The 16433-nt window shown below is 37.0% G+C and overlaps 1 protein-coding gene across 2 annotated transcripts; it reads left to right on the top strand.

Annotated features, from left to right (window-relative positions):
* The first annotated feature begins 404 nt into the window (after nucleotides 1-404).
* LOC113404762 (serine palmitoyltransferase 2) lies at nucleotides 405-13729 on the top strand. Of its 2 annotated transcripts, none has more exons than XM_026645770.2 (8): nucleotides 405-735; nucleotides 3710-3904; nucleotides 11126-11280; nucleotides 11395-11599; nucleotides 11918-12145; nucleotides 12379-12610; nucleotides 12722-13067; nucleotides 13406-13729. In XM_026645770.2, exons 1-8 carry the CDS (start codon nucleotides 568-570, stop codon nucleotides 13506-13508), a joined length of 1632 nt encoding a protein of 543 aa, XP_026501555.2. In that variant the 5' UTR covers nucleotides 405-567; the 3' UTR covers nucleotides 13509-13729. The 2 variants fall into 2 exon arrangements, with proteins under 2 accessions (XP_026501555.2, XP_064072094.1); XM_064216024.1 differs by lacking the exon at nucleotides 405-735 and adding an exon at nucleotides 3447-3557.
* Nucleotides 13730-16433: the final 2704 nt, after the last annotated feature.

The raw sequence follows: 16433 nt of genomic DNA, 5'->3' as shown, positions 1-16433 counted from the left end.
CTGTTTTACCGACAGCTCCTTTAACACCATTCGTCGGAATCAGTAAACCTATTGAATTGAGGAAATATTCCCTAATTCGAAAAAATAGGAAATATTATGACTATTGCAATACGAAAAATTAATATTTATAATAATTGTTAAAACATTTATAAAGTATTTTTCAAATTATTTAAAAAGTGGAGGGGATATTGCACAGAATAATTTAAAATTTATTAATAATAGTTATGGTATTAATAAAAAAACATTATTATTTATAAATAATAAAGAATAAATATATAATATAAAATATTGTTACACTCTGCGTTTTTGTTATCCAGTTTTCAAACGCATATTATCAATGTCAAAAAAATATATATACCAAAACTATCGATAAAACAGTATCACAATTTAAAATAAAAACGCGCTGCGGCGCTTCAATGCAGCTATAAGGGTATTCTTTGTAAGGAGAGTACGTTTAAAATTGAAATCAATTAACAGCATAGTTATCGCTTAACGCTTTTATAATTTTACTGAATACTTTAAATAAATATCACTGATTGAGTGATTGCAAGATTAGATTCCACAAGGATGGCGGCTGCTAAAGTGAATGGTTGTGTTTCATTAAATGAAAGAAGTTCAGCAAGTGAAAACATAAAATGTGATAATAGTGACAAAAACATTGAAAACGGAAAAGTTCACCACAGTTTAAATGGTTACGAGAAATCTAAACTTAAGCATACTTCGAATGGCTTTAATGTAAGTTGAATGTTTTATTAATAAATAAGGTTACCATCGAAGATTGCCGGTGCCTGTAATTTCTCTTTTCTGGTGACAGGGCTGACACGCCCCAATTGAACAGTGACCTAACGTGGTGTGACCCACTAAACTGATACTTTGTAACATTTCAAAAATTGATTACCAAGGCCACTTTAATAACTGATTGTTGCTATCGGCAACCAGTATCATTATAATTTTTTTAATTAGAATTTACTCTCAGCTAAAATTAAATAATATAAGTTTTAATTCATATATTTTATAATTATATTAATGGTGACTAAATCAATCCATAAAATCAATTCAAAATTCGGGCAGATATATTAAAAATAAAACAAACTATCGATACTTGTAGGTATATCTTACGAAAAACAAATTGTATCTATTGTATGAAACAACCTTAAAAATATAATAAATCATAGTTTAACTTGTCTACATTAATGAAAAAACTACTGTTAGTTATATCCAGAAAAAGTGTTTCTGTTAGATGTAAAAAAATATATAAAATAATATATAAATAATATTAACAACTGAGAGTATATTTTATAATTCAACTCGTTAAAACTTTTATACTTAAAATATAAAACAGTACATTATTTAAACTCTTTGCATTAACCTTGCACAATAAACAGCAAAAATTACTTCAAATCTCAACCAGTAAATGTATAGCACTTCTCATTTATGTTAAAAATTTTCAAAAGATTTGTAAACAAATTATCATCTATAATAGATGGATAAACATCAATATTGCTTTCTTTTAATTAATATATGTATTTCCTTCTTAGCAAATCCTATATAGTCAGTTTTGACCATACCAGACATGCTGCATTAGAACTTCTCAATGTCTGCCACACTAGACATGCTCTAGAGTATCGGTTACTACTTTATATTACATTGCTATGACTCGTACTGTTTTTTAGTTTGTGCAGAAATTATCAAGACCTTGTTAGAGATGAGTGTGGTCACTCCTTAGCCAATGTAGACTCCCACTAAGAAAGGATTTTTAGATATTTCAACATCATGGGAGAGAAATGGGTTACGTCATGTGTATCAATTTTACCCATACAAATTTGAAATGTTCAACCAAAGTACAATAAAGCTGTTCAAGCATGATATTTGAAAGAGTCTCTTAACATTATATAGCCTATTTATTGAGAAAGGATAAGACTATATAACAATATGTTTCGTTCATGGCGGAGGAGCAGTAATCTCTTGTCATTTATCTCATTACACCTTTTTTTTAAAAAGTTTCAGTTTGAGAAAACCTGCAAGATTATGGCGGGTTGTTATTAACAATTATTACAATCATTTTATTATTTCTAACATCCCTTTAATTTTTTTCCAAGCAGTGTGTAGCAATGTATGTAAATTATACCTAATATGTACTAAATAATCTTATTTGTTACTGGCCCTCGGAATAATCCTCATAATATCATTTTAAATAATTTATTATTCAGTGCCATTTTTAATTAATTTTTATCATAATTATTATATCTATATATTTTAATTATACTTTGCATGTGTTCCTCTCATTCTTTTAAGTTAATTATGTCAACTAACCGCTACAACAAAAGTCCCCAATATACAAAACAAACCATTATATTACACTCAATATAAATTAAAAATTATTCTTTGGGGTTTACGTTTTTGCAGACACTAAGAAAATAATACGCATTTGGTTTACATTTAAAATGGTTAGTTTTTCCACACCTTGTATATGTTTATCTATATATACTTCTGTTTCAGCCTCGTTACCTGTCTAAAATATATATGTTGGCAATGTTTAAACTGACTCCTCTATCCTGTGCCTCGGAAAGCAGATCAAGACGTTGGTCCTGCGCCGAAACTCTTTCCTGTCCTCACGTATTTGTTGTACCATCGTATTACGAGTGTGCACTTGCATTTGTGCAGACACTTGACACTATGATACGTATATCACTTAGCCGAGATTGGCCGCCATGTTAGTTAGAGGTTGTTTTTTTTTACGGTATAGTTTGGCGGACGAGCATATGGTTGACCTGAGGGTTAGTGATCACCACCGCCCATAGACAATCGCTTATTCGCCACCAACCTTGGGAGCTAAGATGTTATGTCCCTTGTGCCTGTAGTTACACTGGCTCACTCACCCTTCAACCGGAACACAACAATACGGAGTAATTGTTTTGCGGTAGAATATCTGATGAGTGGGTGGTTACCACCACCAAGTAAAATTTCATTTCAAATAAGATTACGAAAGTGCACTTGCAGACACTTGACACTATAAAATATCAGTTAGCGGGAATAGCCGCCGTGTCCGAGATTGATCTGGAGTATATAATATGTCCGTTGGCTAGTCTCGCTGGAAACTGACCGACGTATCCGAGATTGGTCCGATGGACATCAGCGTCATCGTTATGTTTTGTCAGATCGATTATTATCTGAACAGTAACGTTGCAGAAACTGTAATTAATCAGTTTCTGTCCGGTGTCTAGCTCTCGTTTATGATAATTTTCGAGCGTTTTTTAATTATATTTATAAATATATTAAAAATTGTAATTTCGTATTTACGTAGTTTGTTGATATTTATGTAAGTGGTATAAATATCCTCATTGAATTGCGTAATTATATTTGTTTTCCCCATGTAAGTCCCATCGGTCGATCTTCCTTATTTTTATCCTCAACTTATATAAAAACATCATCATCCCCACCTACAGTGATTAACGCTGGCGGTTAGTGAGCAGCTTCATTCGAGTACCATAAGAATATCGGCACAGACGAGTGTAAAGAAGTCTGTTTTACGCACAGTTGGGTGAGATCTGGCGAAGGTTACACTTTTTTTAATTTTTTTTGTTGTAAAAGTCGAGTTAAACACTATGCGGTAATAAACTAATGAATATCCAGTATGATGTAAGCGTTCCCATGTATACCCGTCGATCGAAGGCATTTTATATGAATTAGTGTTGTTATTTATCCTCAGAAAATGGCGACGTTCGACAGGGAGAGCGCGCCATGGATGGATTGGTCGCAGCACGACATCTTCCCGGGCTCGTTCGAGAAGTGCTCGCTGCTGACGGCGGCGCTGACGCACTTCGGCCTCTACATCCTCATGTTCCTCGGCTTCGTTAACCAGCTGCTGTTTAAACCCAAAGTCGCTACGGAGAGGAACAGAGAAGTAAGTGTCTTCTATATTATATTAGATATCTTCAAACATTTTTGCAAACATGTTTTATGTTTATTGTTTTAGTAGTTTTCCAGTTAGGCATTACAACCTCCTTTGATTTATAAGTATAGAAAATAAAAACGAAAATATTAAAATTGGAAGTGACTTATTACGATAATAAAAAAAAAACAAATCAATTCAGCCTTGTATAGATTTTTTAAAGACGTGACAATAGTTCTTTATTAAATTGAACAATTACTATTGAGTTTTAAAATGTAGTATATACATAATATAAAACATTTTACGTCTTAAAAATATCTTTTGTTGTTAAATTGCTTGAATATTATTACGGTTAGATGTTGGAAAAATATGTTTAGATTGTGTACAATGATTTTCCTTTAGGTTGGGTTTTCCGCATTGTTCTATTTAAGTCATCGATTGAGCAAATTACATATTAAATATAAAGTCTTTTTGTTGCGGTGATTATTTAAATATATACGTGTATTTAATTATTATGTACAATAAAACAATAATTTTTCAAAAAGAAAAAAAAAAGTTGATACATGATTCATATTTTACTTAAAGCAAGGTATGTGAATAGAAAGACATATAATAATCTACTGTTAGGTATAAAATGTGTCTGTGTGTGCGGGCATGTATATCTGTGTGTGTTGTAAATGCGTTCGAAAAGCACATCTAATTCCAATGTTTCAATTTTGTCACAACTATCGGGATATAGCGATCTAAATACATTATTAGGTTAGGTAAGTACTTAATATCCGACCAACCGTTTCTTCAGCAGCGATCATTTTTGGTTCCACGTAATATGGAAACGGTTGAATCTTATAAATTATTTATGCAAATGATATAGCTTAGAAGACAACTTATACAATTTATTGATTATCATACCAGAGTTGACCGGTTTAATTTTTAAATGTCGTCTGACACCGCACTTGGTAATCGGTTTAATATATTGTGTATGTCTTAGTGGCCATGCCATTCGGCATAACGCCTTCTTGTAGAGACGTTCCCTATGTATGCGTTGCGTGTCTATATTTAATATTATTAATGCGAAACTCTGTTACATTTTCAAGCTTAAACCGCTGACCCAATTTAGATAAATAATTGTATGGAGATTGTTTGAGTCCCGGAGAAAGACTTTGTTTTATTACCTATATATTTATAAATTTCGCGCAGGTAAAGCCGCAGGTTCAGCTAGTATTATATACTGCGTCGTAAAGAACAGATTAACGATTCTTTCAATACTATTTTGATGCTGCACATCGAAAGCCATATTTATTTTAAGTTTTTTTAACAATGACTTCTGTTTTTTTATGTCCTTTTAATCATATTTCTTTGTAGCATGTGAAATCATCCCAAATTATAGGAATGGATTTATCAGGACAAGGTTTGCATTAATTATGTCTGGCTGAATTTAAGTGTATTAAAAATAATCGTCACTAGTTTTGGTTAAAAATATACAGACTTAATTTAATGGATATGTGTTGCGCAATATCCTCAATATAAAAGATAATTGCACTTCCAATCTTAGGATCGTTTATTTCATTCTATATAGTAATGGAACTATTCATGGATACACACACGTGTAACGCCACGTGAATATTTTTTTATTGAATTAATTTTTTAAAACAATTACATAGTTAGGCAAAAATATCCGTGGAATTTCTTTCGACGGTTCTTCTCACGTCGTTTGTATTTTAGTGTAGAACTTCCATATTGATTTAAGGAATTCGAATCTCACATTGAGTCGCCGTGTAGTTTTTTCGTGAAGTAACGAGGATAAGCGAATCTCATTGCGATTAAAACTTGTGATGCACGAGAGCTTACCGACAACGAAGCGAAGTGTCTCTAGCTTCGCTAAGGCTTTGGCTGTATCCGTTGCGGCAACGAGAATATTGACGTTATCGTGATATGTGCGTCCCAAGCATTACGGATTGTAAATATTGCTCTTATAGTCATGTCTTCTGCAGTAGTTTTTGGACTTATTTTACACGTTTGGACGTATGTACACATTTCATGAATGGGTTCACTGGTTTGGTCGTGAAAGCGTAACAGACAGACAAAGTTACTTTCGCGTTTATAATATAAGAATTGATTAAAAGTTTTGCTTCTTTCGTCTGCTTCTTTTTGTCTTGTTAATCTTTATTTGTATCCTAAACGTAGTCTGCAGTTTTTTAGAGGCATATTAAATATCATTTCTATAAAATCCTTTCTTGGTTCCAAATATTTCTTTGAAACGTACCTACTTAACTTTGAAGTTCGCGCTGATCTACATATATGGCCTCAGTTTAGTTACCCAGTAGCGTTATATCGTCTTCCAGATACTTTAACTGATACTTTTCAAATCGAAGAATTATGAGGTGTTCGACAGACGAAGCAATAGAGTTAGTCGAAAGCTGGATCTTATATTCAGAATATTCTTAGATTATTTTTCCTGTTTGAACAATATGGGTTTCATTTCCTCTTTAAAACTACATAACTCTAGCTTAAAAATTAAAATATACTCTATTTCATCAAAGCGTATTAGTCTTCAGACAAGAAGAAAAATAGACTGACGGGTCATAATATTACATATTCATATGGTCGTATGAATTACAGTGACACTTGAATGTTCAGATTTAAAGATTGTTTTATTAATTTTAATATTAAGCAGTTATTAATTATTATAAATAAAACTATATCGAAATTAAGAATTAGGTACAAACTTTTATAATTTTTAACATGACGAAGATTAGAATAATTGTGCCAAATAAATTAGATCGAGCAACTAAAAACTTTTGACCTCGACAAGTTGACACAAAAGTTAATAAAAATAAAACAAAGTCCAGTTAATAACTTAGTTTGTTAAAATCATTTATTCATAACTGATAATAATCATAAGATATTCATAACATTTTAATTTTTTTTTGAACATTTGCCACGATACATTTGCTCAAGATGACTGTTTAAGATAAATAGTTCTATATGTTCTATATGTAATAGTACTATATGTTATAGTTTTAGGCTGTTCGTAGGCTGAAGGACATGAGAGGGGATGTAGGAGAGACAATCCTCCGACTTCGGCTAAGGTCGTTGTCTAATTGTTCAAAAAAATTGTATATCGTGTACCTCGTTGGTCTAGTGACTGGATATAAGACCGGAGCCTATTAAATGTTATTGGGTTTTTCTATAGAAAACAATCTCAGTAGCTGATCGGAGTTTGGAAGATGAAAGTGTGTACACTCTCGTGCATAGAAAAACACGTAAATCTGTTTGTCCTGCGTCTGAACTAGTTCCGGTCGTGGCGCATTTGCCGTCCCACCGGAATATGAGAGTGTGCACATGTCCTGCATAGTAGGATGGTCGATCTTGAGATTGGCCGTAGTGGCCGTAATCGGTCAGGACGTGGTCATCATTATACAAACGAAAACTACACGAAAAGTTTCTAGGTAAGATTGGTATATCTCAAAAAATTCCAATGAGATGTCGGAGGTCTGTTTCTACAGATTAGTCCTGTAACCGTTATTATATTTAAAAACTGAGAAACCAATGAAAGATAACTAAAGTTTAATATTGTCACACGTCCGTAATTTCTAGCAGAACTGTCCACGCGTTGCTGTCGCTACGTTATACGTTGAATTTTATATAATTGTATGATGATGTTTAGCCAAAAACCTTATCTGAAATACAAAAATAAAACATAATTAAAAATTATAGTTAAACCTTAGTTATAGATATACAAATGTTTAACCCTATACATATCAAATTCAAAATATACTTTTGCAAGCACTTTTGAAACGTCATTTAACAAAGTATATTAAGTAAAGCTACCACCGGTTCTGAATGTAGATTCTACCGATAAGAACCGGCAAGAAACTCAGTAGTTACTCTTTTTCGACATATTTGAATAGTAAGCTGAATGAGAGATTCTAATGACTGACACAGTGTAGGTATATATATAACTATAAGATCACATTATATATATAAATTATTTTATCGTGCGAAGTCGGGAGTGAGACTTGTTAAGAAAAGTCGATTACTTGGCAAACATATGATTTGTGACAATGAGCAATTGTGACGTCATCCACTCTATTTAAACTGATTACTTTTCCTATTGTACGTAATCGACATATCGCTCATCAAAGTTCTGAACTTCTTATCTACATAGATAAAAAGTGAATAATTATAACGGAAGACAGATTTACGTCTAATTCGTATTGATTGTGTAAATTTGTCTATATGTACTAATATTATACTATATACAAAACAATGGACCGAAATTGATAAAATGATGTACCTATATCTAAAACCTACGACCCTGTTCAATGATAGAAATATCGATAAATTATAGTAGACAGATAAACCTTTGTGGTTTCTCTGGTTTGATTTTAGGTATTTTTGTTTTCCATTTGAATTATTTTCTATACCTATAATATAAGCTTATTCATTCTTATTGTAAAGTACCTACATTGTTTCTTAGTAACGTACATTATACATTTTTTTTATGGCATTGGTTGGCGGACGAGCATATGGGCCACCTGATGGTAAGTGGTCACCACCTCCCATATGTCCCATAGACAATGGCGCTGTAAGAAATATTAACCATTCCTTACATCACCTATGCGCCACCAACCTTGGGAACTAAGATGTAATGTCCCTTGTGCCTGTAATTACACTGGCTCACTACCCTTCTAACCGAAACAACAATACAGAGTACTGTTATTTGGCGGTAGAATATCTGATGATTGGGTGGTACCTACCCAGGCGGGCTTGCACAAAGCCCTACCACCAAGAAAAAAAAACAATATATTTTATTCGAAATTTGGCCGTGATTGTACAGTTGCCTCGGCGACAGGTGCAAGAAACGAGCACAATAACAAGAAAGGTATAATCGCGATTAAAATAAATATCTTTGTCTATTTATATAAATCTGAGCATTTTGTTTATTTTATCGCGCTTATCTCCGGATGATTGCTTAATTATTTAGAAGTGTCATAGTCTTAACATCTCGCTACCCGCGTGACGGAGGAATTTATAATTACCAACGTAATTACAAATATTTCCAATAGTATTATATCATTTCACACGCGATTTAGCAAAGTTTCTCTCGGACTATTTCAACGTCTGTGACGCGACAACGCGCTATCGAATACTTTACGAACTCGTAACTCGCAACCGTAACATTTCTGCCCGAGAGTTGATAAGATATTGCGATAATAGAACATTAGTCATGTATGTATGATGTATCAGATAAGCTAACACAGGAAGTATACTAATTAATTCTATTGACCAAAAGTTAGTCTGCTGTTTTAGTATTATTTAGTTAAAGCTTGAACGCTTAAGTAATTACTTCTATCGTTGAACATTGTTAATATATTTTGATAGATTAGTACCCAGCATCGGCTTAGGTGGGCGTTGAACTGGGCGGCTGCTCGAGGCGCGGGTTTCGCCCAGGTCTGCAGAGCGCCCGAGTGCCTTAATTTAATATAATATCTATCGATCTAATAAAAAAACAGTATGCGATGCATTTTAATTTTTTTAATTTTAACCGAATATGAAAGGGTACCAAATATCGAGGCCGGACCTATTGATACCATTTATCATTTCATTTAAATTATAACTTAGCTTCCAAATCGCCATCAAAATCTTGTTATCGCAAAATGAGCACGACACGTTCTACTTTTTCAAAAATTTGGCGGGAATGGATTTAACGTTAGGCCCGTGAGACGTGCCAAAAGTTTGAGTGACGAAATTTTAACAGAATCTTATATATAAAATATATTAGATATTACATATATTCATTGTATATGGTCATCTAAACCATCTATTTCATTTGAAAAAAGAATAACATCTGACTTTGATGCGGTTGAATCTATATACCGAACAGATGACAGCTTAAAATTCAATTTTATTCTGTAACATCAAGATCCAAAAGTTCGAATAGAGTCTATAAGAACTAATTTAAATGCATATTTTGTACATGATGGGTTACAAATTCTTGAATTGATTTAATCACACAACGATAGATAATACTGACCTGCCATTCGACGCATTGCCAGATATCGAAACTGATTGTGTATAGATTCAACATATACACACAAATTTAGCACATATAATTAATTATATCCGCACCTTAATTTGAATCTATACAATTCTCTTGATTTTAGAAGTTTCTAAAGTGATGTCGTAAATAAAAAAATTTTTTTGCGCTTACATTGCGAACGCTGGCTGAACTACACGAGATAGATCAAAATAATGTACTGCAGTATTATACACCTTAAAAAGGTCTTAAAGAAGTCCGCGATTATATATGTCTTATCTCTTAGGGACAACCCACCATAACAATTTTTATCCTTTACTTTTAACGAGGAATAATGGCTTATTTCCGAAGCGATTTTAAGCAATACAGCATTCATCCTTATCCAATTAAGTACCTTAAATACATTGTGCATTTAATATAGATTAATATGGCCGTTTACAGCATGTAATTTAAATGAATATTTACGAAGATATTACAGATTTAAAATGCAGGGTTTGTATTGTCTAATGACAAAAAAGCTGTGAACGTTGTAAGTCATTCTGTAGTATATTTAGTATCAGTATTGCACCCGTGCGAAGCCGGGGCGGGTCGCTAATTAATTATATATGGACAATTATTTTAAATGAGAAAGTATATTATCAATGTTTTTTACATCGTCCCGATAAACTTTGTGCATATCGTAATTAATTTTATATAATGTTCTTATATTAAAATTACTTTATATATTTAATAGCTTTGCCCTCATTATACATTATTAATATATAACACGATGGATGGTGTATTAATGACAAACTACAACATGCGTAATCGGTTTTAATATTGAATAGATAAATAAATTAAATAAATATACCTAGAATTATAAAAGCTTGTATGCTATAATACTAGTACTTTGTATTAACATTTATTGTTGGGTTTTATTTAAAGTAAAATGTGTTAATACATAAAATGACTTGCATTCAATGACTTCCGTGGTGCATTTTATCAAATGCTTCGTAGAAATTGTTATCGTTTGTTGTCACAGTGTCATATTTCTTCTGAAGTGATCGTCTGATACTGATGTCAAATATTTTTTAGATGTTACTATATTTTTATTTAACTGGCCTAGATAGATCAGTCTATAAACAGAACTGTAATGGTGCAAACGCTATAATGTAGATAATTCTGTTACTTAAGTGAATGCACTTCGTCCGTAGGGCTACGCGCCGTTGTACAACCCGTTCGAGCAGTTCTACTCGCGCTACGTGTACCGGCGCGTCCGACACATCTTCAACAGGCCCATCTGCTCCACGCCCGGCGCCGAGGTCACGCTGAAGGAGCGCTACACGGACGACTACAATTGGTCGTTCGGGTCCGTACGACTACTTCACGACTGACGACTAGAGGGCTTCGCACGTCTCTGAGAGTCGTCCGAGACGCGCGGAGAGCTCTCGCCGCCTCACGAAACCGTCGCTTCTCGTAACAGGTTCACGGGTACGGAGCGGCGCTGCATCAACCTGGGCTCGTACAACTACCTGGGCTTCGCGGCGCCAGAGGGCGCGTGCGCGGACGCGGCGGCGGCGGCGGTGCGGCGCTACGGGCTGGCGCACGGCTCCCCGCGCGCCGAGCTGGGCAGCTCGCGGCTGCACCGCGACCTCGAGCGCACCACGGCCGACTTCCTCGGCGTCGAGGTACCCTGCCCGTGTGTACTTCTGTTGGGCCTCCGTCCGAAGCTCTTCTTATTTTTATGTTCATGTTGTAAAGTTCGTGTCTGTATCACATATTCATTTACTCAATTCGATATCTACATATTTGATTCAATTGAAAGTCATAGAAACAATCTCTAATCAACATCGTTGGACATGCACGCGAGCTGTAGACAGAATACTCGCCTCACAGAAGTTTTTTAATAAAACTCGTTTACTGACGTCTGTTTAGATAATTATAGATTCATTCTACATCTAAAAGTACATACAGCGATAATAACGTTAGTGAACATTTGTGGGCAGTCGGCGGTGGTGTTCGGAATGGGGTTTGCCACCAACGCGCTGGGGCTGCCCGGGCTGCTGGGCGCCGGCGCGCTGGTGCTGAGCGACGAGAACAACCACGCGTCGCTCATCCTCGGCCTGCGCCTCGCGCACGTCACGGTGCGCGTGTTCCGACACAACGACGTGCGACACCTCGAGCGACTCGCGCGCGCCGCCATCGCCGAGGCGCGCTGGAAGAAGATCGTCATCGTGAGTCTTTGTGCTTCACTTTATACCATACGCGTAGTAACGGTAACGACCGGGCTAGTGCCACGTAATGTCGGAACGCGACGAAAGTAAGCCAACTCACGAAAACAAAAGGCCTTATAATAAATTGCTCTCTTTCAAATTGCAAAAACTGATAGGTGGATGAAAAAGGTTAATTATTATTCAGCCTTTTTTTAAACAAGCATGTATGAATCCAGGCCGTCTGTTCCGTTCAGGTGGTGGAGGGCGTGTACAGCATGGAGGGCTCGATCGTGCCGTTGGCTGCTGTGGTTGCACTCAAGAAGCAACTCGGGCTGCAGCTGTACCTGGACGAGGCGCACTCCGTGGGCGCCATGGGTCCGCGGGGCCGCGGAGTGACGGACCACTGCGGCGTCGACCCGCGAGACGTGGACGTGCTAATGGGCACCTTCACCAAGAGCTTCGGCGCCGCCGGCGGGTACATCGCCGGTCAGTCTGTTTACACTAACTGCTGTTTTAAAAGATTATATAAGCTACACATGTAGTTTTGTTTTGTTGAAATGTTAGAGATCGTTTTTAACGAGTACTCTCTGTTCGCAGGCTCGGCCGAGCTCGTGAACTGCGTCCGCGCACAAGGCCACGCCCACGCGTACGCGCACTCCATGGCGCCGTGCGTGGCGGCGCAGGTGCTGGCGGCCATGCGCGCCATCACTTCACCGGAAGGAGTAGCGCGCGTGCGTCGCCTACGCGACAACACGCACTACTTCCGGCAGCGCCTGCGCGACATGGGCGTGCTGACGTTCGGCCACGAGGACTCGCCCGTGGTGCCCATGCTGGTCTACACGTTCAGCAAGATGGCGGCCACCGTGGAGCGACTCACGGCGCGCGGAGTGGCCACCGTGGGGGTCGGCTTCCCCGCCACGCCGCTGAACAAGGCACGCATACGGTGAGCGTCCTTTCACTAGTTAAGGTCTCCTGACCGGTTACGGTTCCCATTCTCAATGGCGGATGACGAACTGTACATATATGTATTTGAGACTAGTGCACGAGTGTTTGCGGAAATACAAGTCCACTCTCTGTTCTCTTACTCACAGAATCCTATTAGAATGCAATCCGACACGACCGCCAAGAATTTAGGTTCGGGAAAAACCGCTTAACGTTATTTTTTTGGTGCGGGAATATATATGACGCAACCGATTAAATTAACCTAGCAATGGAACGGCCACCTCACTAAAGTAGAATTAGAAGATCGCAATCGACTAATGCTCTTTAAAAAAAAAACAGGTTCTGTCTGTCGGCGGCGCACACTCGCGAGCAGCTGGACGAGTGCCTGGCGGCCTTGGAGGACATCGTGGACGAGGTTGGCCTGCGCTACTCGCGCCGCTAGCGCCCCGCCGCCCGCCGCTGGCGCCTCGCAGTCCATCTCTAGCGCCCCGCCGCCCGCTGCTAGCGCCGCGGAGCAGCCCGAGCGCTGCGCATGCGGCCGGGCGCCCCCCGCGCGCCGCCCCCTCCGCGCCGTGCGGGTGCGCGTGTCGGCTCCGCGCCGCCCGTCTTCGTTGTTATTTCCTAGTATATATGTTATACTCAATAAATTATTTTTTCAAGCTTTTTTCTCTTTTATTTATTGGATATGGATTTTCTACTCAGGCATAAATAATTATAAACATTAAATTAGATAACCAACTCATATAAATTTAACAGAAAAATGTTTGTCAGATCATAAGCTTACGAAAGGTTATCTGCGAGCGGGCGTTCTCGGAGTTTCAACTGACCCACTGACGTATCGGACACTGACATGAAACGATTACATAGTATTCGTAATAAAAACGACGTCCGCAGCATTAAACGCCTAACATACTAAGTATGCCATGTATGCTATACAAATGTATCACATATGTACATTTAAAATGATGATTAATGTTTGTGGATCGATAGTGGTGATTTGGGGCAGATAGCCGATATCTGTAGATAAGCCTTACGAGATATTGAAACGCACCGTGACAACAATAGCACGGACACGCCTGTTTAGTTCACACGAAACATGTTTATTAAAGCTTAGGTCCAGATTTTTTATAATTCATACATAAATATAACTTCATTTAAACTAAAATTAATTCGCAGTATCGCAGTGCGTCGCCGCTTTAACGCTCGACATTTGTGTTACTTTACGAAATATGTCGCCCGTATAAAGTCTACAACGTTTATTAAAATTTAAGCAAAACTTATTATTGCGTAACTGTCTTAATAATTCATATACTTTTACCGATAACAATATAATGTTCATTATGTGAAGTTAATATATTACAAAGACCACGTGCATTAACATTAAATAGGTGCTTAAAAGGAAAGTGATGTTCGTATACAGTGTGTGCTTAGTGTTGTTACTGGTCGGCTGCGCGTGCGCAAACCAGACGACAGTGACGGTCTTGCAATTGCAGTGAGTGTTGCATTCACGCAACGTACCTGATATATTAATTTTGAGTTTAACATTTATATCATGAAGGCATTTCATTTTCATGTAACGTTTTATATGCACTTTGATTTTAATTTTCCAATGATTGTTTAACGAAATACATAGTCCCCTCCTATGGTCAATCGTACAATAGTTAATTGTTCAAACGTTTGATTGATAATGGTCGTTCGCGGTCATTCCAGTGATTTACTATCTATTTCGACGGGTCAAGGATTCGCCGAAATTGCGTGTGCCTGTAAAATTAATTATATTAAAATGATTTCAATTTAATTGTTTATAGATAAATGAATAAATCTCGTTGTAGAGATAACATTGCTATTAAGAGCAGCTTTAATAATGTCTGTTGTTTAATATGACTCGATTGGTTACTTTAAATCATTTCAAACAAAAATCATCAGAATGTGTCGCGATTTTCTCATTTTAATGTATGTAATTATGTTCAAATCTAAAATGTACTACACGCGATCATGGTAACGCCATGTGCTAACAATAAACATTGTAATACAAAGATTATTATCTTCCGACATCGTTAACTTTGTGTACCGATTTATAAACAGTGCTTGTATGTCACTACAGATTAACCTACAATGAAATACACACGCTGCCCATCAATAATTCTATCGAGTACATATTGGAGTTTACGCCGGTAAGTAACTTTTTTTTTGTTTTTTTTTTTAATAAAAATAAGTTACATAAACCCTATTCTAAGGAACGATAACCCTATAAAGGAGACATCATTTTTATTTAGAATTAAAACTGATAACTTGCTTACATCAGTGTGAGATGACCACAAGGTTCTAGTTCGATAAAATACGGGGGAGGGGGGGTCTACCGTTGTTCTGTATGTCACTGACAAAGGACGAAACCTATCTGATATAAGAACAATTAATGTGGTCGAAAGTCTTACTATTTAGTTAATTTTTGTAAACAAAACCATATAATTTATCTTAATAGCTCTCTGTTTATGTTTACTTTGTGAATTTACTTTCAAGTACGATATTATATCCTCCGACCTATTGAGTAGATCGAGAGTGTAACTACTGACTTTATCTCTTCTCGGTGTAATCTACTCCCCGAACCGGTGCTAGCTTAACTTTTAATACAACACTGTTACATGACGATTCATAAGTCAAACCGGATAAAGACTATTTTGATTTTGATCGATCTCGGTTACTGCTACAACTGCACGAAAAACGAATTGCATAGGAGGTATTACAATATATAAGTATGTAAGCACACATGTACACTGTCGCTACTGATGGGATGGCAATCTGATACGACGAAAATAGTCCCAAGACATGATGTGCAGCTGTACCAAGCAGCCATTATGCCGACGAGCAATACTTATGATATACATTGTAAATAGTTGTGAATGTTTTGCAGCCGTCGTTGCCGCTAACGGCTCCCAGCTCGGTGTGGGTGCAGAGCGTGGGTGCCGACACTGCGCATCCCGTGCTCGTAACCGCACGGCAGAGAGCCGGTACAATACGCGTCACCTTTTTAATCTTACCGTTGTTGAAGTGATATATTAACCGATGGTAGGTGGTAGGTGGGTAGGTTTGTTGATATTAATGGCATCTGTACTGGCTTGAAGAATTCTTGAGGCAGTGTAGTTATCAATACACGGTAGTGGTAGGGCTTGGGCAAAGCCCGACGTGGTAGGCTCCACCCACATATATTCTACCGCCAATCTAAACTAAACTTAGTATTATTGTGTCCCGGTTCAAAAGATTAGTGAGCCAGTGTAACTACAGGCACAAAGGAATATAACATTTCAGCTCTCAAGATTGGTGTTAGAATCTATGTCATAACTATTCAGATAGGCTTAAACAAATCCCG

This window comes from Vanessa tameamea, chromosome 10 (genome assembly GCF_037043105.1).
Source record: "Vanessa tameamea isolate UH-Manoa-2023 chromosome 10, ilVanTame1 primary haplotype, whole genome shotgun sequence".
Taxonomy (NCBI): domain Eukaryota; kingdom Metazoa; phylum Arthropoda; class Insecta; order Lepidoptera; family Nymphalidae; genus Vanessa; species Vanessa tameamea.
Note: the sequence above shows the minus strand (reverse complement) of the source record. Positions and strands in the feature narration are given on the sequence as shown.